General features: G+C 52.3%; 2 protein-coding genes across 5 annotated transcripts in view; both read right to left on the bottom strand.

Moving 5' to 3' along the window:
- Window positions 1-24,217, bottom strand: part of LOC147107289 (BCLAF1 and THRAP3 family member 3-like) — a 397,394-nt gene that overhangs the window by 197,005 nt on the left and 176,172 nt on the right. The window lies entirely within an intron of this gene.
- Window positions 1-24,217, bottom strand: part of LOC147107290 (MAP7 domain-containing protein 2-like) — a 187,961-nt gene that overhangs the window by 126,209 nt on the left and 37,535 nt on the right. For all 4 annotated transcript variants that reach the window (XM_086006157.1, XM_086006158.1, XM_086006155.1 and 1 more), the window contains exons 2-3: window positions 13,974-14,048; window positions 9,691-9,854 (exon numbers count right to left, since the gene is read on the bottom strand). In XM_086006157.1, coding sequence (XP_085862283.1) covers window positions 9,691-9,854; window positions 13,974-14,048 — 239 coding nt within the window. The remainder of the gene's footprint in view (window positions 1-9,690; window positions 9,855-13,973; window positions 14,049-24,217) is intronic.

The raw sequence follows: 24,217 nt of genomic DNA, 5'->3' as shown, positions 1-24,217 counted from the left end.
TGTTTTATTCGAAAGGAATTTAAGGACAGTATTTTACAACCAATTTTTAAAGTATAATCGATTAATATATGTTACAGGTGACAAATTAAACTTCAGGTTTTGATGTTAAAATGTGGTGGCGGAATGGCTGTGCAGGGCGGTGGAATTGATTTGTATCATACAGTGAAATGATCACGATGTTGTAAATGTTCTTAATGTTCAATAAAGTATAATAAAAAAATTTTAAAAAGTGGGCAGCACCCTCGCCTCTGAGTCAGAAGGTTGTGGGTTCAAGTCCCCACTCCAGAGACTTGAGCACAGAATCTAGGCTGACACTCCCAGTGCAGTGCTGCGGGAATGCACTGTCGGAGGGGCAGTAATGAGGGAGCGCTGCACTGTCGGAGGGGCAGTACTGAGGGAATGCGCTGTCGGAGGGGCAATAATGAGGTAGCGCCGCACTGTCGGAGGGGCAGTAATGAGGGAGCGCTGCACTGTCGGAGGGGCAGTACTGAGGGAATGCGCTGTCGGAGGGGCAATAATGAGGTAGCGCCGCACTGTCGGAGGGGCAGTAATGAGGGAGCGCCGCACTGTCAGAGGGGCAGCACTGAGGGAGCGCTGCACTGTCGAAGGGGCAGCACTGAGGGAGCGCTGCACTGTCGGAGGGGCAGTACTGAGGGAGTGCTGCACTGTCGAAGGGGCAGCACTGAGGGAGCGCCGCACTATCGGAGGGGCAGTACTGAGGGAATGCACTGTCGGAGGGGCAGTAATGAGGTAGCGCCGCACTGTCGGAGGGGCAGTAATGAGGGAGCGCCGCACTGTCAGAGGGGCAGTACTGAGGGAGTGCTGCACTGTTGGAGGGGCAGTACTGAGGGAGCGCTGTACTGTCGGAGGGGCAGTACTGAGGGAGTGCTGCACTGTCGAAGGGGCAGCACTGAGGGAGCGCCGCACTATCGGAGGGGCAGTACTGAGGGAATGCACTGTCGGAGGGGCAGTAATGAGGTAGCGCCGCACTGTCGGAGGGGCAGTACTGAGTGAGCGCTGCACTGTCAGAGGGGCAGTACTGAGGGAGTGCTGCACTGTCGAAGGGGCAGCACTGAGGGAGCGCTGCACTGTCGGAGGGGCAGTACTGAGGGAGCGCTGCACTGTCGGAGGGGCAAAACCGAGGGAGCGCTGCACTGTCAGAGGGGCAGTACTGAGGGAGCGCCACACTGTCGGAGGGGCAGTACTGAGGGAGCGCTGCACTGTCGGAGGGGCAGTACTTTGGGAGCGCTGCACTGTCGGAGGGGCAATACTGAGGGAGCACTGCACTGTCAGAGGGGCAGTACTGAGGGAGCGCCGCACTGTCGGAGGGGCCGTCTTTCGAATGAGACGTGAAACCGAGGCCCCGTCTGCTCCCTCAGGTGGATGGAAATGATCCCACGGCCACTATTGGAAGAAGAGCAGGGGGGAGTTCTCCCCGGTGTCCTGGCGCCAATATTTATCTCTCAACCAACATCACTAAAACAGATTATCTGGTCATTATCACATTGCTATTTGTGGGAGCTTGCTGTGCGCAAATTGTAGCTGCATTTCCTACATTATAACAGTGATTATATTTCCAAAGTACTTCATTGCCTGTAAAGCCCTGTGGGACACCCCGAGGTGGTGAAAGGTGCTATATAAATGCAAGTTCTGACTTGCTTTCTCTTTTATTTCTATAACAGAATCCCCAGTGCCACCCACTTCTTCCTTCATTCTAGAGAGATTCGTGGTCTGGGCTGGAGACCTCTTATTTAACATGATCAGGTGTAAACTATTGTATATAGGAAGAAACACTCCATGAATGGGTCTGAAATAACTAAGGATGAAGTAGAAGGGAATCTAGGGTTTTGGTAACCTTGATTCTCAACGTGTGGAGTCAGAGCAGATAGAAAGGAGGGAGAGGACGGAGTTATATGGTGGGACCCACTTCTGCCCATTTGGAGGGTCAACTCACTTGTTGTGGCAGCCTCGAGAGAAACTCCAGGCTGGACTGGGCCTGACCAGGCCCAGCTCATGGAAACTCTGTCCCTGACTCCGCCCCTGTCTCTGCCCTGTCCCTGACTCTGCCCCTCTCCCTGACTCCGCCCATCCCTGACTCGGCCTCTATCCCGGACTCCGCACCTGTCCCTGACTCCGCCCCGGTCCCTGACTCCACCCCGTCCCTCTGACTCCGCCCCTGTCCCTGACTCCGCCCCATACTCCGCCCCGTCCCTGACTCCACCCGTCCCTGACTTCGCCCCTCTCCCTGACTCCGCCTGTCTCTGACTCCGCCCTGTCCCTGACTCTGACCCATCCCTGACCCTGTCCCTGACTCCGCCCCTAACTCCATCCCTGACTCCGCACCTGTCCCTGACTCTGACCCATCCCTGACCCTGTCCCTGACTCCGCCCCTAACTCCATCCCTGACTCCACCTCTGTCCCTGACCCCACCCCATCCCTGACTCTGCCCCTGCCCCTGACTCCGCCCGTCCCTGATTCGGCCTCTGTCCCTGACTCCGCCCCGTCCCTGACTCTGCCCCTGTCCCTGACTCCGCCCCTGTCTCCGCCCTGTCCCTGACTCCGCCTCTGTACCTGATTCTGCCCCATCCCTGACTCCGCCCGTCCCTGACTCCGCCCTGTCCCTGACTCCACCCCTGTCCCTGACTCCGCCCTTGTCCGACTCCGCCTGTCCCTGACTCCGCCCCGACTTTGACTCCGCCTGTCCGACTCCGCCTCTGTCCCTGACTCCGCCTCTGTCCCTGACTCTGCCAGTCCCTGACTCCGCCCCTAACCCTGACCCTGGCCCTGACTCCGCCCCTGTCTCTGACTCTCCCTCTGTCCCTGACTCCGCCTCTGTCCCTGACTCCGCCCATCCCTGCCTCCGCCCCTAACCCTGCCCCGGTCCCTTACTCCACCCCTGACTCCGCCCCTGTCTCTAACTCCGCCCCTAACCCTGTCCTTGACTCCTCCCCTGTCCCTGACTCCGCCCTGTCCCCGACTCCGCCCCGGCCCTGACTCTGCCCCATCCCTGATTCCGGCCCTGTCGCTGACTCCGCCCCGTCCCTGACTCTGACCCTGTCCATGCATCCCCTCTGTCCCTGACTCCGCCTGTCCCTGACTCCGCCTGTCCCTGACTCCGCCCTGTCCCTGACTCCGCCCATTCCCTGATTCTGTCCCTGTCCCTGACTCCGCCCGTCCCTGACTCCGCCCCTGTGCCCGACTCCGCCCCCGACTCCGCCCCGTCCCCGACTCCGCCCCTGTCCCCGACTCCGCCCGTCCCCGGCTCCGCCCCTGTCCCCGACTCCGCCCCTGTCCCCGACTCCGCCCCTGTCCCCGACTCCGCCCCTGTCCATGCCTCCCCGATCACATTTGCCTTGCAAGGGGAGAGTAGAAATTCTGCCATTTACAAAGCAAGTTGGATCCCTCCCACTCCCCACACAGAACAGAGGTCTGGTGCAAAAGCAAAATACTGCGGATGCTGGTAATCTTCAAATGGGGAGTAGGGGGAATGGGAGAGTGGGGGGGGGGGTAGGGGTAGTGGGGTGGGATAAGTGGGGGAGGATGGGGTAGTGGGGGGAAGGGGGAGTGGGGGATGGGAGAGTGGGGGGATGGGAGAGTGGGGGGATGGGAGAGTGGGGGGATGGGAGAGTGGGGGGATGGGAGAGTGGGGGGATGGGGAGAGGAGGGATGGGGAGTGGGGGAATGGGGAGTCGGGGGATGGGGAGTCGGGGGATGGGGTTGTGGGGGGGATGGGGGAGTGGGGGATGGGTGGATGGGGATGGGGGAGTGGGGGATGGGGGGACGGGGATGGGGAGAGGGGGGGATGGGGGAGTGGGGCTGCTGCGGCTTGTGGGTAGGTACTGGCAAGAACCAGGAAGAACCCAGGGGAAATGTCGGCCCCTGTGTGTTTATCTGTACCAGATTGAAGGGTTTTATTTCTCTATAGCTCTTTATCTTTCATGGCCCTCTTTAGCAGGTTGTCATGCAGACCTCACAATTCAGATAATGATAAACACATCTGACATGTAATTGTTCCTTAACTTGCCTGGAGAACAAGTGAACATAGAATCTTACAGCACAGAAAGAACTCTCATAAGAACATACGAAATAGGAGCCTGCCTCGCCATTCAATAAGACCATGGCTGATCTTCTACCTCATCTCCACTTTCCTGCACTATCCCCATATCCCTCGATTTCCTTAATATTAAAAAATCTATCGATCTCTGTCTTGGATATACTCAATGACTGAGCCTCCACAGCCCTCTGGGGTAGAGAATTCGAAAGAGTCACCACCCTCAGTGAAGAAATTTCTCCTCATCTCAGTCCTAAATGGCCGACCCCTTATTCTGAGACTGTGACCCCTGGTTCTAGACTCCCAGCCAGGGTAAACATCCTCCCTGCATCTACCCTGCCAAGCCCTGTAAGAATTTTGTATGTTTCAATGAGATCATCTCTCATTCTTCTAAAATCTAGAGAATATAGGCCCAATCTATTCAATCTCTCCTCATAGGACAATCCTCCCATCCCAGGAACCAGTCTGGTGAACCTTCGTTGCACTCCCTCAATGGCAAGTATATCCTTCCTTAGGTAAGGAGACCAAAACTGTACACAATACTCCGGGTGTGGTCTCACCAGGGCCCTATATAATTGCAGTAAGACGTCTCTTTACTCTTATATTCAAATCCTCTTATAATAAAGGCCAACATACCATTTGCTTTCCTAATTGCTTGCTGTACCTGCATGTTAACTTTCAGTGATTCGTGTACAAGGACACCCAGGTCCCTCTGAACACCAACATTTCCCAATCTCTCGCCATTTAAAAAATACTCTGCTTTTCTATTTTTCCTACCAAAGTGGGTAACTTCAGATTTCTCCACATTATATTCCATTTGCCATGCTCTTGCCCACTCACTTAGCCTGTCTATATCCCCTTGAAGCCTCCTTGCATCCTCCTCACAACTTACATTCCCACCCAGCTTTGTATCATCAGCAAACTTGGATATATTACATTTGGTCCCCTCATCCAAATCATTGATGTAGATTGTGAATAGCCAACTAGTCCCACTTCCCTGCTCTTTCCCCAGAGCCCTGAAAATGTTTCCTTTCAAGTATTTATCCAATTCCCTTTTGAAAGTTGCACATTGAACCTGCTTCCACCGCCCTTTCAGGCAGTGAACTCCAGATCATAACAAAAATTCTCCTCATTTCCCCCCTGGATTTTTTGTCAATTATCTTCAATCTGTGTCCTCTGGTTACTGACCCTTCTTCCAATGGGAACAGTTTCTCTCGATCTACTTTTATCAAAACCCTTCAATTTTGAACATCACTATTGAATCTCCCCTTAACTTTCTCTGTTCTAGGAAACAAACCCAGCTTCTCCAGTCTTTCTACAAACCTGGTTCACCTCTCACTCCCGGTCCCATTCTAGTAAATCTCCTCTGCACCCTCTCCAAGGTCTTGACATCCTTCCTAAAGTGCGGTGCCCAGAATTGAACAGAATATTCCAGCTGGGGCCTAACCAGTGATTTATAAATGTTTAGCACGACTTCTTTGCTTTTGAGCTCTTTGGTCACAATACTTACAGGGAGGGAGCGGAGGTGGGGGGGAGCCCGTTTAGCAGTCGGGAAACCTGGAAGAATGGGTTTCACTCAGGTCCTGCCTTTTAACAGCAGGACCTAATTCACATTTTTGTCTCTGTTTCCTGGCTGGAGCCAGTCAGATTGAGAGGCTGTCGGGCGGGTAGGCCTGCAGCACCAGGCCGCAGACAGGGAGCGGTGAGGAGGGAGGGAGGGAGTGATCAGAAGAGTCCGGGGGTGGCAGATCAGAGGCTGGTGTTGGGGAGATGGGAGGCCGGTGTTGGGGGAGGTCGGAGGTCGGTGTTGGGGGAGATCGGAGGTCGGTGTTGGGGAGATCGGAGGCCGGTGTTGGGGGAGATCGGAGGCCGGTGTTGGGGGAGATCGGAGGCCGGTGTTGGGGGAGATCGGAGGTCGGTGTTGGGGGAGATCGGAGGTCGGTGTTGGGGGAGATCGGAGGCCGGTGTTGGGGGAGATCGGAGGCTGGTGTTGGGGGAGATCGGAGTTTGGTGTTGGGGGAGATCGGAGGCCGGTGTTGGGGGAGATCGGAGGCCGGTGTTGGGGGAGATCGGAGGCCGGTGTTGGGGGAGATCGGAGGCCGGTGTTGGGGAGATCGGAGGTCGGTGTTGGGGAGATCGGAGGCCGGTGTTGGGGGAGATCGGAGGTCGGTGTTGGGGGAGATCGGAGGCCGGTGTTGGGGGAGATCGGAGGCCGGTGTTGGGGGAGATCGGAGGCCGGTGTTGGGGGAGATCGGAAGCCGGTGTTGGGGAGATCGGAGGCTGGTGTTGGGGCAGATCGGAGGCTGGTGTTGGGGGAGAAGGGAGGCCGGTGTTGGGGGAGATCTGAGGCTGGAGTGGGGGGAGATCGGAGGCCGGTGTTGGGGGAGATCTGAGGCCGGTGTTGGAGGAGATCGGAGGTCGGTGTTGGGGGAGATCGGAGGCCGGTGTTGGGGGAGATCGGAGGCCGGTGTTGGGGGAGATCGGAGGCCGGTGTTGGGGGAGATCGGAGGTCGGTGTTGGGGAGATCGGAGGTCGGTGTTGGGGAGATCGGAGGCCGGTGTTGGGGGAGATCGGAGGTCGGTGTTGGGGGAGATCGGAGGCCGGTGTTGGGGGAGATCGGAGGCCGGTGTTGGGGGAGATCGGAGGCCGGTGTTGGGGGAGATCGGAGGCCGGTGTTGGGGAGATCGGAGGCTGGTGTTGGGGCAGATCGGAGGCTGGTGTTGGGGGAGATGGGAGGCCGGTGTTGGGGGAGATCTGAGGCTGGAGTGGGGGGAGATCGGAGGCCGGTGTTGGGGGAGATCTGAGGCCGGTGTTGGAGGAGATCGGAGGTCGGTGTTGGGGAGATCGGAGGCCGGTGTTGGGGAGATCGGAGGCCGGTGTTGGGGGAGATCGGAGGCTGGTGTTGGGGGAGATCGGAGGTCGGTGTTGGGGGAGATCGGAGGCCGGTGTTGGGGGAGATCGGAGGCCGGTGTTGGGGAGATCGGAGGCCGGTGTTGGGGGAGATCGGAGGCCGGTGTTGGGGGAGATCGGAGGCCGGTGTTGGGGGAGATCGGAGGTCGGTGTTGGGGAGATCGGAGGCTGGTGTTGGGGCAGATCGGAGGCCGGTGTTGGGGGAGATCTGAGGCTGGAGTGGGGGGAGATCGGAGGCCGGTGTTGGGGGAGATCGGAGGCTGGTGTTGGGGGAGATCTGAGGCTGGAGTGGGGGGAGATCGGAGGTCGGTGTTGGGGGAGATCGGAGGCCGGTGTTGGGGGAGATCGGAGGCCGGTGTTGGGGGAGATCGGAGGTCGGTGTTGGGGGAGATCGGAGGTCGGTGTTGGGGAGATCGGAGGCCGGTGTTGGGGGAGATCGGAGGTCGGTGTTGGGGGAGATCGGAGGCCGGTGTTGGGGGGGATTGGAGGCCAGTGTTGGGGGAGATCTGAGGCTGGAGTGGGGGGAGATTGGAGGCCGGTGTTGGGGGAGATCTGAGGTCGGTGTTGGGGGAGATCGGAGGTCGGTGTTGGGGAGATCGGAGGCCGGTGTTGGGGAGATCGGAGGCCGGTGTTGGGGGAGATCGGAGGCCGGTGTTGGGGGAGATCGGAGGCCGGTGTTGGGGGAGATCGGAGGCCGGTGTTGGGGGAGATCGGAGGTCGGTGTTGGGGAGATCGGAGGCCGGTGTTGGGGAGATCGGAGGTCAGTGTTGGGGGAGATCGGAGGTCAGTGTTGGGGGAGATCGGAGGCCGGTGTTGGGGAGATCGGAGGCCGGTGTTGGGGGAGATCGGAGGCCGGTGTTGGGGGAGATCGGAGGTCAGTGTTGGGGGAGATCGGAGGCCGGTGTTGGGGGAGATCGGAGGCCGGTGTTGGGGGAGATCGGAGGCCGGTGTTGGGGGAGATTGGAGGCTGGAGTGGGGGGAGATCGGAGGTCGGTGTTGGGGGAGATCGGAGGCCGGTGTTGGGGAGATCGGAGGCCGGTGTTGGGGGAGATCGGAGGTCGGTGTTGGGGAGATCGGAGGCCGGTGTTGGGGAGATCGGAGGTCAGTGTTGGGGGAGATCGGAGGCCGGTGTTGGGGGAGATCGGAGGCAGGAGTGGGGGGAGATCGGAGGCCGGTGTTGGGGGAGATCGGAGGCCGGTGTTGGGGGAGATCGGAGGCCGGTGTTGGGGGAGATCGGAGGTCGGTGTTGGGGGAGATCGGAGGCCGGTGTTGGGGGAGATCGGAGGCCGGTGTTGGGGAAGATCGGAAGGGTCGGAGGAGGAGGACTGTGGCTCGGGGGACATTGTGGTCCCGCCTCTGCCCCTCCTGGCCCACAAGCAGTGCTGGAAAGGCACTTACCTGCTGGATCCACCCATCCTCATCTCCCTTCAGCTGCCGGGTTTCCCAAGGCCACAGAGACCCGGCCAGCCAGGGTTATTCTTAAAATGGCGCTAAAATCTGAGACATGCAGCCTCATTAAAATATTTAGATGAGTGACCCTCCTCCTGGGTGCGTGTTTGTCACCCGCCCCCATCCCGCCTTTATTAAAACTAGAAGTGGGTGGGTTGGATTCGGGTTTGAGATTTTTAACATTTTAACATCCCACCCGACACAAACCCACCTGCTTCTGGTGTTAAAATTCCCCCCTATGCATCTGTTTATACACCCAAGATTCCTGTATGCTTTTTATAACGGCATTATCAACTTGTCCTGCCACCTTCAGAGACTTGTGTACGTCCACCCCCAGGCCTCTCTGTTCCTGCACCCCCTTTAAAATTGTATCATTTAGTTTATATTGTCTCTCATTCTTCCTACCGAAACATATCACTTCACACTTCTCTGCGTTAAATTTCATCTGCCATGTGTCTGCCCATTTCACCAGTCTCTCTATGTCCTCCTGACGTCTGTTATTATCTGATTACAGGAAACTTTGTGCTATCCGGAGGTGAGCTATCCGGCAATCTGGAGCCACCGGCAAAAATCAGCAGCCGTTTTTAATTCTTTTTGTTTGTTTTTTTTGCTTTGTTTGAACAGTCAAGCTGTGCAAGGTCTGTAGCTATAGCAACAGCTTCAGCTACAGAGCTTTAGGGCCACACCCGAGTGTTTAGAAGCTGTTGCTAAGCAACAGTGTTTGTTGTCAAATACGGAGATAAGAATCTCCGTATCTCTCAACATTAACTCTGGAGAGTACGGCAGTTTTGAGGCAACGGCAGCAGCTCGGTCCCGTGGGTGCCGGATAGCACAAAGTTTCCTGTACTATATTTCCAAGCTTTGTGACATCTGTAAGCTTTGAAATTATGCCCTGTATACCCAAATCCAGGTCATTAATAGATATCAAAAAGAGCAGTGGTTCCAACACCGACCCCTGGGGAACCCCACTGTATACTTCCCTCCAGTCTGAAAAATAACCGTTCACCACAACTCTCTGCTTTCTGTCCCGTAGCTAATTTCGTATCCATGCTGCCACTGTCCCTTTCAATCCCATGGGCTTCAATTTTGCTAACAAGTCTATTATGTGGCACTTTATCAAACGCTTTTTGAAAGTCCATATACACAGCGTCAACCGCACTGCCCTCATCCACCCTCTCCGTCATTTTAATCGACAAGTTCAGTATATCTTACGCAATTGAAAAAAAAACATTGAATAAAAACTGTAAATAAACACCGACCCCACACACATGGCTACTCACCTTCTCTTCTTCAAACTTCTGCCTCCTTTTCTCCTCGACAGCCACTCTTCTCTGCTCTTCTCGCCGGCGCTGCTCTTCCAGCTTTTTCCACCGTTCTTCCATCTGTTTCTCGTAAAGCAGTTGCGCTCTTCTCTCCTTCTGCAGGATCTGCTGCTCTCTCACAGCTGGCGGGAGAGGTGAGCGTCAGCGGACAAGCTCATGGCACAACTTACAAGGTGCTAGGACATAGCTGCTACCGACATAATTGTGGACGACAGAATTTACAGCTGTTTACGCAAATGAACTGCTTAAATTGCCGTTAAAAAGTTCTGATACATAAGGAAAAAAAAGTATAGCATTAGCAATAGGACTCCGATTGTCATAATGAAGCCAATACGTTTCCAAGGTTAACCCCCAGAGGCACATTGGTTAGTGTTTTGAGAACAGTTCCAATAACATTGGGGAATGAGCTATGGCTTGTTTTATAATTCAATCTTTGATGGTCATGCATTTGTTGGACCAAGCTTCAGTATTGGGAATGTTAGGGGCCAGTACAGCACAGGGTGGATGCAGAACTCTTCCCCCCTAACCCTGGTCTTCAAGAGGGAGCTGGACCGTTTCTTGACGGGGCAGAGATCGCATCATAGAGAAGGTAAGTGTCATTAGAGACAACATTCGGTCTGTGGGATCTCCTGGACTGGTTCCGATCACCTCAGGGAGTCGGAGTGGAATTTTACAGAGTAGTTTTTCCCTTATTGGCCCTGGGTTTCTCTGGTTTTTTGCCTCTTCCAGGAGATTGCATGGCTGTGGGGATGTAGGAAGTGTCTGGTCATTTTCTTATGTTCTGTACCAAGACTAATACCAGGACCTACAATAATATCTCAGCCTAAGGGAGTGAGAGGGGGAGGGAGGGGAGTGAGGGAGGAGGGGGGGAGTGAGGGAGGGGGGGAGTGAGGGGGGGGAGGGAGGGGAATGAGGGAGGAGGAGTGAGGGAGGAGGAGGGGGAGTGAGGGAGGGGGATGGAGGGGGGAGTGAGGGAGGGGGAGTGAGGGGAGGGGGAGGGGAATGGAGGGAGGGGGAGTGAGGGAGGAGGAGGGAGGGGGGAAGTGGGAGGGAGCTGAGGGAGGGGGGAAGAGGAGTGAGGGGAGGGGGAGCAGAGGGAGGGAGGGGGGAGTGAGGGGAGGGAGGGAGAGGAATGGAGGGAGGGAGGGGAGGCGGGAGGGGGAGTGGGGGGGGAGGGAGAGGGATTGGAGGGAAGGAGGAGGGGAGTGAGGGAGGGGGGAGTGAGGGGAGGGAGGGAGGGAGGGAGAGGGATCAGAGGGAAGGAGGAGGGGAGTGAGGGAGGGGGAGTGAGGGGGAGTGAGGGAGGGAGGGAGGGAGAGGGATCAGAGGGAAGGAGGAGGGGAGTGAGGGAGGGGGAGTGAGGGGAGGGAGAGGGATCAGAGGGAAGGAGGAAGGGAGTGAGGGAGGGGGAGTGAGGGGAGGAAGGGAGGGGAGAGGGAGCGGAGGGAGGGGGAGTGAAGGCAGAGTATTCCAGGTCACAACAACTCGCTGCGTTTAAAAAAAAAATTCTCCTCATCTCATTTTGCCAATGATCTTAAATCTGTGTCCTCTGGTTACAGGCGCTATATAAAGGCAAGTAGCTGAAGTACAGATCTACGCAAGATGATAATCCAGCACCATCATTAGACAGTGGCACCTTTCATTGTAAATCCCACTCTCCTGACAGACAGCACTGGGGGATGTCAGTAAAGTGGCAAACACATGGGCCCAGAAATTCGGGTCTCCACGGGTGAGTACGCACAGGGTACTCACCCGTAGCCCGATGGAAGTGCCGGTTTCCTGCATGCACTGCGCATGCGCAGGAAACCGGCACTTCCGTTCCTCTGAACGAAGAGGTTCAGAGGTCGAACGCGTGCGCGGGAGGGGCTGCGCGTGCGCATTGAACTTACGTTTTTTTTTACAGGTTTCTCCATGATCGTAAGCCTGCAGGATTTAGAATTAATTAAAATTAAAACATTTTTTCCACAGGTTTAATTATTTTTAAATACTTTAAAGCAAGGTAAGTTTATTTTTAGCCCTGTTAGAATATAAAATTACTTTTTTCAAAAATTTAAATTATTGTTTAAAATAGTTATTTCATGTAATTTATAGTTTATTTAAAAAATGTGATTAAAAAACAATGTATTTGAATGTTTAGTGCTATTTTGGGGCCGTAGTATTTATAAGTCTTGACAGCTCTTCCTGTCAGACTTATGAATGGCGCATTCCCTGCTCCGATTGGCTGCCCATGGCCCATGTGATCCCAGGGGACGCATCGAACTAACTACGCCCCTGGGACACGCAAGCACAGCGCGCCGGCAGCTGGACCAGGCCCCGGATCGGAATCCCACGGGGGCCCACAGCTCAACGGCCGGCGCGCAAGCCAAGTGCAGATCGGGGGCTTACACCCACGGGAAGCCCCCGACCCGAATTTGGGCCATGATGTTTAACTTTAGTGACACTTTAAGTTAAATATTTAGATGAAATTAGAGGCAGAAACTTTAAATATGCAATTCTGGGGAAAGTGAACGTAGGGCCATGGCGTGACCTCAGCTGGGCTGGTAGTGGGGCTGTTACAATTGGATCTCATCGTTCACCAATAGAAACCAGGCTTTTTGCTCCTGGTCATTACTCTGTGAGCCCAGTTGGAATGTGTGTGGAGCTCGGGCGAGGAAAGGATTGAGCTTAGCTACAGTGCATTCCCCCATGGTCGAATAGTTTGCCATCATTCACTGTCTAGACTCGCACTTGTATAACGGGTAACTGGGTGAGATGTAGAGGTCGCTGGATCCGTGGATTTATATCCCAGGAGGGGTCATGGCCTTTGGGAAAGGATGGTAGGGGGACAAAGATGGACAAAACCAATAAATCCTTCCATGGCCTCACCCCACCCCATCTCGGTAACCTCCTCCAGCCCAGGATCACTGTATTCCTCCAGTCCTGGCCAGGATCCCGGGTGGCAGACACCCACTGAGGAGTCCCTCACTGGGCCATGCCCCATGTCTGAGTGAGGTCGGGAATCCTCATCAGGCAGGGCTGCCGGTTGGGAGCCTCTTCCCCCGGCGATGCCTATCAGAGGGTTGGGTGAGTGTCCCCTCTCCCCCGGCACTGCCTATCGGAGGGTTGGGTGAGTGTCCTCTCTCCCCCGGCACTGCCTATCGGAGGGTTGGGTGAGTGTCCCCTCTTCCCCGGCACTGCCAAGCGGAGGGTTGGGTGAGTGTCCCCTCTTCCCCGGCACTGCCAATCGGAGGGTTGGGTGAGTGTCCCCTCTTCCCCGGCACTGCCAATCGGAGGGTTGGGTGAGTGTCTCCTCTTCCCCGGCACTGCCTATCGGAGGGTTGGGTGAGTGTCCCCTCTTCCCCGGCACTGCCTATCGGAGGGTTGGGTGAGTGTCTCCTCTTCCCCGGCACTGCCTATCGGAGGGTTGGGTGAGTGTCTCCTCTTCCCCAGCACTGCCTATCCGAGGGTTGGGTGAGTGTCTCCTCTTCCCCGGCACTGCCTATCCGAGGGTTGGGCGAGTGTCCCCTCTTCCCCGGCACTGCCTATCGGAGGATTGGGTGAGTGTCCCCTCTTCCCCGGCACTGCCTATCGGAGGGTTGGGTGAGTGTCTCCTCTTCCCCGGCACTGCCTATCCGAGGGTTGGGCGAGTGTCCCCTCTTCCCCGGCACTGCCTATCGGAGGATTGGGTGAGTGTCCCCTCTTCCCCGGCACTGTCTATCGGAGGGTTGGGCGAGTGTCCCCTCTTCCCCGGCACTGCCTATCGGAGGGTTGGGCGAGTGCTGCCTCGGGATTCACCAACCATTCATTTTATGGTTAGCAAACAAGTGAGTAAAAATACTCCTGATCTTGGGGAGCGTGGAGGAACAGCTGACAAACTGCAAACTGTTTGCTATTTCCCCCCTATTACAGCCCAATGACAGGAGAAGCTATCACAGGTGTTGTGTGCACCAAGAAAGGAGCTGGCCGCTTCCAGAGCTATTGGACCATGAGCAGTGTTATATAAACAACAGGTTGCTTTTTGTCTCCATGGTACTGGGGAGACTCCATTCCACTCTGCCAACGGCTCTGGGCACAGGTTTGTGCTGTGGAGCCGTCAATAGCAGGCTGAGGGATGGCAGAAGTTATTATCATCCAGAGCCTAAGTGCTCCCTATCAGCGTGAATCACAGGCTGTCTCTCGCACAGGAGCTCTAAAAAGCCCCGTATCAGTTATAAAGCTGGGACCTGCACGTTAATACACTCTGAGAACCACACTGCACTCACCCAGCATCCTCTCTCGCTCTTCTCTTCTCTCCTTGGCCAATCTTTGTCGGTCATCTGCCTTTGAAGACTGGATGTCTAAAAATACACAAAATTCATGACACTTTAGAAAAAAACAGGCAGCTACAACAGTTAGACTGAAGATGAGCCTTGCCTGATGCAAAGATCAGTCTCGTGCGAAGTGAACACACTCCCAGGACTTTACAACTGCTCATATAAGCACGCAAATAGCAGAATATGCCTCATAACAATTTAAAATCCTAAACAAAGAACATACATTTCTACAGCGCCTTTCACAACCCCAGGACATCTCAAAGCACTTTACAGCCAATTCATTACTTTTGGAGTGTAGTCACTGTTGTAATATAGGAAGCGCAGCAGCCAATTTGCACACAGCAAGCTCCCACAAACAGCAATGAGCTAATGACCAGACAATCTGTTTTAGTAATGTTGGTTGAGAGATAAATATTGGCCAGGACACCGGGGAGAACTCCGCTGCACTGCTTCAAATAGCACCATGGGATCTTTTACACCCACCTGAGGGGGCAGACGGGGCCTCGGTTTAGCATCTCATCCGAAAGACGGCGCCTCCGACAATGCAGCACTCCATCAGCACTGCACTGGAGTGTCAGCCTGGATTATATGCTCAAATCTCTGGAGTGAGGCTTGATCCCACAACCTTCTGACTCAGAAACGAGAGTGCCACCCACTGAGACACTGATAAGAACGTTAAGGGATCCATTTGTTTCCATCAGATGTTAATTTTGAGGAAAAGGTTGTCCACCAGCATAGGCTTCAGCCATGGAATCTTTAACAGAGAAACCCGAGTCCAAAGTGCACTGCCATTGCTATCAGAAGGAGGCTAGATGTGGGAGAGGGAGAGTGGCTGGGAGAAAGGACTGCAGTGGGGAAAGGGGAAGAATCTCAGAGTCAGACTTTCAGGAAGATAACTGCAAGGATGAAATAGCAGATGTTGAATGTTCTGCATGAAAACAGGCAGTGAGCTCCAATGGGACTCTCCAAATACTTCACGTATTTCATAGAAACATAGAAGATAGGAGCAGGAGTAGGCCATTCGGCCCTTCGAGCCTGCTCCGCCATTCAACGAGATCATGGCTGATCATCCAAACCCTAGCACCCGGTCCCTACACCGACAGCCATCCCACACAAGCCCTATCCCCGTAACCCCGTAACCCCACGTATTTAATCCCCCCTAACTCTAAGGGCCAATTTTTTTATCATGGCCGATCAACCTAACCCGCACATCTTTGGACTGTGGGAGGAAACCGGAGCACCCGGAGAAAACCCACGCAAACACGGGGAGAATGTGCAAACTCCACACAGACAGTCACCCGAGGCCAGATTTGAACCCGGGTCCCTGGCGCTGTGAGGCAACAGTGCTAACCACTATGCCACCGTGCTGCCACTATGCCAAATGTGCAATGTATATTATTGGTATCTCATGTTGTGCTCTACTGATTCAAATATATAATTCTCCAAAAGTGCCTGCACAGGTAGATAAAGCCATAATGAAAGAGCTGAATAGAATTTCAGGTTTTATAAATAGGGACATAGAGTGCAAGTATAAAGAGATCATCCTAAGTTTTCACAAGGCAATAGTTAAGTAACAGTTAGGGCACCCCATTATAAAGAGGACATCAAAGCCATAGATTCACCAGGGATGGGAAACTTTAGTTATAAGGAGAGACTCGAGATACTGGGACTATTTCCACTGGAGCAGAGATGGTTTTGGGGACATTTAATGAATATTTTTAAATTATGAAGGGTTTTGATCAGGTGACTAGGGGAAGATTACATTGTCTGGTTGGCGAGTGAGGGACAAGGGATCAACAATCTAAAATTGTCTCAGAGTGGGGAGAAAGGTTCGGAGACCTTTCTCGACACAGAGGGCTATTGAGTCACAGGGCGTGATTGGGGCTGAAGCCATTGCATCTTTGAAGGGAAACGAGGATAAACATTTGAAGGTGAAGATGATACAAGTGAGCAAGGCAGCGGGATTAGCTTTGGATTGCTCCAGCAAAGAGCCAACACAGACACGATGGGCCGAATAGCCTCCTTCTGTGTTGTAAAACTTTATACAATTCAAATTTGACTCATCAACCATGACTTCAACCTATTGCCACAACCAGCCATCTCCATAATGTTTCCAGTCCCTCTCAAACTGCAATTAGACAGGGGATTGGATGACGAGGTTAGCTGTGAAACTATCCTAGACATTTAGATGCCATGCATATGAAGTTCCTGGGAGCACAGACCTCCTGTTCAACGGCAGTACGTTGAGTCATTGAGTGCAGGAAGGGATATAGAGCCACGAGTGCACAATGTGTCCCCGGGGCTACGCTGTGGCAGCTCCTTGTTCCGGATTGGGGAATAGGCTGCTGTTTTCTCTTCTTACCAAAGCAGCTGTAATGAATGTTCTCTTTAAGATGCGTGGCCGCATGGCCGGCTCACCGGCTTTTAAATGGGAAAAACCACACGTGCGCAGTAACTTGAATGAGCCACATAGCCCCTTAAAGGGGCCGCGCACCCCAAAAATAAATTAAAGGGAACATTGGCTGTAATGTGCTGGAAATCTGCTAAAGACGGGATAATAGAATGCCAGCAGAATAGCCTGATGGAACTGGAGCGGCACCAGCCCATCAGAATGGCAATGCTGCGTTAACCCTGATCACAACTAACACCAGCTTCTAAATCCTCCTTAAACGGTCTGAACCAAGTGTTACCGACCGAGCTGAAGAATCAATAACTAGAGATGGATCTAGAGATGGATTTAGAGATGGATTTAGAGATGGTTCTACAGCTGGATCTAGAGATGGATCTAGAGATGGTTCTAGAGATGGATCTAGAGATGGATCTAGAGATGGATCTAGAGATAGATCTAGAGATGGATCTAGAGATGGTTCTAGAGATGGATCTAGAGATGGTTCTAAAGATGGATCTAGAGATGGATCTAGAGATGGATCTAGAGCTGGATCTAGAGCTGGATCTAGAGATGGTTCTAGAGATGGCTCTAGAGATGGTTCTGGAGATGGATCTAGAGATGGTTCTAGAGATGGTTCTAGAGATGGATCTAGAGATGGATCTAGAGATGGTTCTACAGCTGGATCTAGAGATGGATCTAGAGATGGTTCTAGAGATAGATCTAGAGATGGTTCTAGAGATGGATTTAGAGATGGATCTAGAGATGGTTCTACAGATGGATCTAGCGATGGATTTAGAGATAGTTCTAGAGATGGTTCTAGAGATGGATCTAAAGATGGATCTAGAGATGCTTCTAGAGATGGATCTAGAGATGGATCTAGCGATGGATCTAACGATGGTTCTAGAGATGGATCTTGTAAAGTCTGTGGGTTGTTTAGTTAATTAATACACAGACTACCAGAGTAACTTAAAACAGGACTTTACTATTCGAAGGTCAGGGCGAATCTGCCCAATAAATCCTGACACAGCACTTATATACCGGTGTGGTCACCGTCGGTATTACAGTATACAGAAGCCAACAAAGTAGTGCAACACCTAAAGTAGTTCTCTTAAAGGTGGACCGTTACATACAATAGTTCTCTTAAAGGTAGACGGGTACATACACTACAATCCTCCCTTTTTAGCTTACAACATACTGATTCCCCATTAAACATACATTATAACATATATACAACTTTATGCAAGACAGTTCACAGATTCAGTCTCTCTGGAGGTTTCCAGACTCTGTCTGGATAACGCCTCGGTGGTGTCGTAACTCCCGGCGGGGTAGTAGGTGCTTCTGGCAAGGTCGATTCGGCTTGAAGGACAGTGTCAGGTTCACCTGATTCCAGTATTACCAGATCGGAGGTAGGTGTTCTGGGTATCTCTGTCTCAACATTAACCGTGTAAGGTGGTGGAGTAGGTTGGCCATTTGTGGCTGACCCTATGATCTGGTCAACATGGCGCCTTATTATACTGTCCCCAATGTCCACCGTATACATCAACGGCCCTAGCCTTTTTCCAATAGTTCCAGGCTGCCATTTCTCGGTACGGTAGTCCCGGGCCAAAACTTGTTGACCTATCTGAAAGGATCTAGTTGGCCTTTCATTCATGCCCTGGAATTGCCGGTTCTCTACGTCCCTTCTGACGTTTGGCTTAAGCAAATCCAGCCGGCATCTTAGTCGTCTATTAAAAAACATCATGGCGGGAGTTTGATTTGTGACCGCATGTGTTGCATTCCTGTACGCCAACAAGAAGCTATCCACCTTATGTTGTAAGTTAATGGCTTCATTACCCATGGCCTTTATGGCCTTCTTGAAGGTCTGGACAAACCTTTCAGCCAATCCATTGGAGGCGGGATGGTATGGGGCTGACGTGTAGTGCTTAACCCCATTGCTCTTTAAGAATTTCTTGAATTCTTCGGACACAAATTGCGGTCCATTATCAGAACAGATCTGTTCCGGCAGCCCATTCCTAGCAAACATGGTCCTTAACACTGTGATGGTTTTTTCCGTGGTGGTGGTGGACATCTTTATTACCTCCGGCCACTTGGAGTGTGCATCCACCGCTATTAGAAACATTGAGTCCATAAATGGACCAGCAAAGTCGATGTGTACCCTTTGCCAAGGAGATGAGGGCCACTCCCATGGATGCAGAGGAGCCTGTGGTGGCGCGTTCTGGACCTTCTGGCATCCTAGACAGCTCTTAGTGATTTCTTCGATGTCCCCTGGCCACCACACAAACGCTCTTGCTAGGTTCTTCATTTTCACTCCACCCAGATGTCCCTCGTGCAGCTCCTTTAACACCTTCTGTTGAAGTTTGGGTGGAATCACCACTCTAGATCCACACATCAGGGTTCCTCGACACACTGACAGCTGTTCTTTTCTCTGCGAAAATGCTGGCAGCGTTGGTTCGCCCTGTGCTGGCCATCCCTCCACCGTTAAATCATAGACTCGTGAGAGAGTCGGGTCATTTCTTGTTTCGTTTTCGATCATCGAATTTGTTACTGGTAGACATTCCACTATGGATGAGTGGAACATCTCTACCGGGTCCACTGTAGTCGCTTCTTCTACTATCGGCAATGGCAAGCGCGATAACCCATCAGCATTTCCATGCTGTTTGGACCTTTTGTATTCGATGTCATATTGGTGTGCCCCAAGTAACACGGACCACCTCTGTAACCTTTGCGCTGTCATGGTGGAAACGGCCTTGTTAGGGTTGAATATGGACACCAACGGCTGGTGGTCTGTCAGTAATGTGAACTTCTTGCCCTGCAGGTAATGATTGAATTTCTTTACGCCCCACACAAGGCTGAGGGCCTCCCTATCTATTTGAGCATAATTTCGCTCCGCGGAGGTCAATGATCGGGACGCGAATGCCACTGGCCTTTCCGAGCCATTTGGTAACTTGTGTGAAAGTACTGCTCCAATTCCATAGGGGGAAGCATCACAAGCTAGACGAAGAGGTAACGTTGGGTTGAAATGAGCCAACACTTCTTCAGAGGTAATCAACGCCTTGCTTCTGCGAAAGGCCTTTTTACATTCCTCACTCCACTTCCATGGTACTTCTTTCCGCAACAGAGCATTCAGCGGATGCAGCACCGTGGATAGATTCGGCAGAAACTTGTGATAATAATTAATCAACCCCAAGAATGATCTTAACTGTGATACGTTTTCCGGAGCGGGGGCCTTCACGACAGCTTCTATCTTGTCAGGTGACTTGTGCAGCCCCTCTCGGTCAATGACATGACCGCAGTACGAGATCCGTTTTTGGAAGAACTCACATTTCTTGCGATTAACTCGAAGGCCATATTCCTTCAACCTAGTGAGCACCAGTTTCAAATTTGTGAGGTGTTCTTCCTCGTCTTCTCCCGTAATCAGGATATCGTCTAAGTAACACTGTGTGCTTGGAATTCCTTGTAATACCTGCTCCATGGCCCTCTGCCAAATTGCTGGAGCCGAAGCTACCCCAAAAACCAGTCTATTATAACGATACAAGCCTCTGTGTGTGTTGATGGTGAGGTACTGACGCGACTCTTCCTCGACTTCCATTTGTAAGTATGCCTGTGCCAGGTCTATCTTGGTGAAGTGTTTCCCTCCAGCCAACGAAGCAACGATATCTTCAATCCGCGGAAGCGGGTATTGTACCGTGTGAAGCACCAGATTCACTGTGATCTTGAAGTCTCCGCAGATGCGGACCTTCCCCGGTCCCCCTGGCTTGTTACTTGGTGAAGACTTCATGACGGGAACAATGGGCGTGGCCCACTCACTCCAGTCCACTTTTGACAGTACCCCTGATCGTTCAAGTTCTTCCAGTTCTGCCTCCACAGCAGGTCGTATCGCGTAAGGTACCGATCTGGCTTTGAAAAATTTTGGGCTTGCATGTTCTGCAATCTTAACCTTTGCTTTAATTCCTCGCAGTGTTCCCAGTCCTTGCTGGAATACCTCTTTAGCTTCGTCTAATATTCTGGACAACCGTTCAGGTTTGACATCTTCCTTTCCGGAATCTACCGTCATGGTGTTTAGTGAATGCCAGTCTATCTTTATTTTCCTGATCCACTCCCGTCCCAGAAGTGGTGGACCTCCCTCAGGCAACACATACAGGTCCATCCTTTGGTGATCTTTGTCCTTGTATCTCACCTTGACTTCTATCTTTCCGATGGGGTATACTTTGTGCCCCGTGTATGTCTGCAATACTAGTTCCGTATCCCGTAGGGGAATATGCTTGAATAACTTTTTATAATCATGCTTATTCATGACCGTCAACGCTGATCGGTGTCCACTTCCATTTTCACTTGGACTTTTGCAATCTGTAGTGTGATCCAGATAGCTTGTCGGTCAGCTTCATTACTCACATTGTGAATTCTCAGACTATCCAGTTCCTTGCAGTTGGAGTGTGAGTCCAAATTCTGTTCTTCTGGACTCTTCCTAGTCACCTCATGTACCTTTCTGTACCTCTTTTGTGGTGACTCATTATTGTTGGTCTTCTTTCCTGACCGGCATACCTTAGCTATGTGACCGAGCTTGCCACATTTCCTACATTCCTGGTTTTTAAACCAGCATTGGTTCTGGTTGTGTGTTGTCTTCCCACAACGATAGCATTTCGTTGTACCCGAAGTAATTTGCTGCACCCTGAGTGCCGCTGCCTTTAGCTGCATTTCCGCCGTTCCTTTCGCTGCGGCTTCGTTCGATGCAGCAATAAGGACAGCCTTCTCAAGTGTAAGATCGTTCTCTTCGAGCAGTCGTTTTTGTGTTTCTTCCTTCGACATTCCACACACGAATTTGTCTCTGAGTGCCTCTGCCAGATTTTCCCTAAACTGACAGTGTTTCGCTAGCCTACGCAGTTCAATCAGGTACTCCGCGTTGCTTTCCTCTTTCCGTTGCGTTCTCGCGTAAAATTTGGATCGTTCCACTAACATCAGTGGTGCGGGGTTAAAATGATCCTTCAGGACAGCAACAATATCATCGAAAGTCTGATCCGCCAGTTTAGCTGGTGCTAGTAGATGCCTCAAGAGCCCGTATGTCTTCGCGCCCATCGAGTTTAGCAAGGTTATAGCTTTGTCATCTTCTTCTATTTTATTGGCCTCACCATAGATCTCAATGCGTTCCACATACGTGGCCCAGTCTTCTACCTCGGAATTAAAATCGTTGATGTTACCACGCTTAGGCATCTTCCTCTCTTCCTGATAACACCACGGATTATTTCTTTAAATTTTCTTTTTTTTTCCAAGATGGCGGTTCCCGCGAAAATGGCGGTTTCCCGCGCTTATCTTCTCTCCCCGCCCACTTCAATGGCGGTTCCCCGCTTCTGTCTTCTTCTCCGCCTAATGGCGGCTTCCCGCGTTTCTTCCCCTGGCGGGAGGGGTACACTTTCCCCACGGGCGACGGCCGCTGGCTTTCAGGTTCACAGCCTGCGCGTCGGCTTCAGTGCTTTCCCTTTTCTCGGCAGGGCAACCGGCGCTGGGTACACCCCGTTGACGGCGAACAGTTTCAGCCGCTGGGCTGGCTCTCGCTCAGTTCCCCTTGCTCGGGCTCTGTCTCTCTCCCGCTCGCTCGGCTCTACCGGCGCTGGGTACACCCCGTTGACGGCGATCAGTTTCAGCCGCTGGACTGGCTCTCGCTCAGTCTCCCTTGGTCGGCTCTGCCTCTCCCGCTCGCTCGGCTCCCAATCGCGCCTCCCAGCCCTCTCGCAGTCCGGTGCTTCCCTCCCCGGCTGCGGCTGAGTTTTTATATCTTCCCGCGCCTACGTCGCAGCGCTTCGTGGCTTCGGTCGCTGCCCGGCCTTTTCGCCGGTCGCGGTCTAGCTGTCTCACGACGCCGTTGCGTCCCCAGCCTGTCTGTACCGCGGCTTCCTTGCGCCACGCTGCCCCAGTCTCAGCGCCTCTGGGCCCGACTTCTGTCCGGCTCCTTTCCCCCTCGACCGTGGTCGAGTGCACCGCCCTTATCCTCCGGTTATTCTTTTTACTTTTCCCTTACTCACAGTCACCGTGGCCGGCTTGCTTCTCGTGCTGATCGGCTCACTCCTCACCGTGGCAGAAGGGACAGTCAGTGCCTGTTGCTGATGGAAGTCTTTGTCTCTGAATTCTTCCTCCTTTCCAGATCTGCAGACTCGAGTTTTCTCCCAGCAGAATGACGAGGGCGGTTGCCTCTTCTCGACGCTCGTTAACTGCTTCGGAAGTATTGTTGCCGCAGGGTACGATCGGACTCGTCGCCACTGTAAAGTCTGTGGGTTGTTTAGTTAATTAATACACAGACTACCAGAGTAACTTAAAACAGGACTTTACTATTCGAAGGTCAGGGCGAATCTGCCCAATAAATCCTGACACAGCACTTATATACCGGTGTGGTCACCGTCGGTATTACAGTATACAGAAGCCAACAAAGTAGTGCAACACCTAAAGTAGTTCTCTTAAAGGTGGACGGTTACATACAATAGTTCTCTTAAAGGTAGACGGGTACATACACTACAGATCTAGAGATGGTTCTGGAGATGGATCTAGAGGTGGTTCTAGAGCTGGATCTAGAGATGATTCTAGAGATGGATCTAGAGATGGTTCTAGTGATGGATCTAGAGATGGTTCTAGAGATGGTTCTAGAGATGGATCTAGAGATGGATCTAGAGATGGATCTAGAGATGGTTCTAGAGATGGATCTGGAGATGGTTCTGGAGATGGTTCTAGAGATAGATCTAGAGATGGTTCTAGAGATGGATCTAGAGCTGGTTCTAGAGATGGATCTAGAGATGGTTCTAGAGATAGATCTAGAGATGATTCTAGAGATGGATCTAGAGCTGGTTCTATAGATGGTTCTAGAGATGGTTCTAGAGATGGATCTAGAGAGGGATCTAGAGATGGTTCTAGGGATGGTTCTAGAGATGGTTAAAGAGATAGATCTAGAGATGGATCTAGAGATGGTTCTACAGATAGTTCTAGAAATGGATCTAGAGATGGATCTAGAGATTGTCCTAGAGGTAGCTACATATTGTCCTTTCACCAACTCGCTGCGAGATGTGTAATCAGTGCAGCTAACACCGCCATTGTCCAAACAAGTGTCTGTGGCCAGTTATGGCCAATCTTATCATAAACGGCACTCACGCGTTGCAGTAATACCATACCATTGCCAAAACAACTGCACAGGTTACTTAAGAAAATGATATCTGTTTTGCGTAAACAAGAATGAACTTGTCACCTCAGAACGTGCCTTATCACATCCTCAGGACATCCCAGAGCCATTACATCGAATGTACAGCGCAGAAACAGGACATTCGGCCCAACTGGTCCGTGCCGGTGTTTATGCTCCTCACGAGCCTCCTCCCACCCTACTTCATCTCACCCTATCAGCATAACCTTCTATTCCTTTCTCCATCATGTGTTTATCTAGCTTCCTCTTAAATGCATAGAATCATAGAATAGTACAGCACAGAAGGTGGCCATTCAGCCCATCGAGTCAGTGCTGGCTCATTGAACAACAATCTAGTTAGGCCCACTCCCAGGCTCTTTCCCCATATCCCTGTAAATATCATGTATTCATCCAATTCCTTTTTGAAGGCTACGGTTGAATCTGCCTCCACCATCCTATCAGGCAGTGCATTCCAAATCCTAACCACTCGCTGCGTAAAAAAGTTTTTCCTCATGTCGCCTCTGGTTCTTTTGCCAATTGCCTAAAATCTGTGCCCTCTGGTTATCGACCCTTCAGCCATTGGAATCAGTTTCTCTTTATTTACTCTATCTGAACCCTTCATGATTTTGAACACCTCTATCAAATCTC

The sequence above is a fragment of the Somniosus microcephalus genome, chromosome 14 (assembly GCF_052327205.1).
Source record: "Somniosus microcephalus isolate GS21.2 chromosome 14, FLI_Smic_1.0, whole genome shotgun sequence".
Taxonomy (NCBI): Eukaryota; Metazoa; Chordata; class Chondrichthyes; order Squaliformes; family Somniosidae; genus Somniosus; species Somniosus microcephalus.
This window is presented reverse-complemented; position numbering and strand designations above follow the sequence as displayed.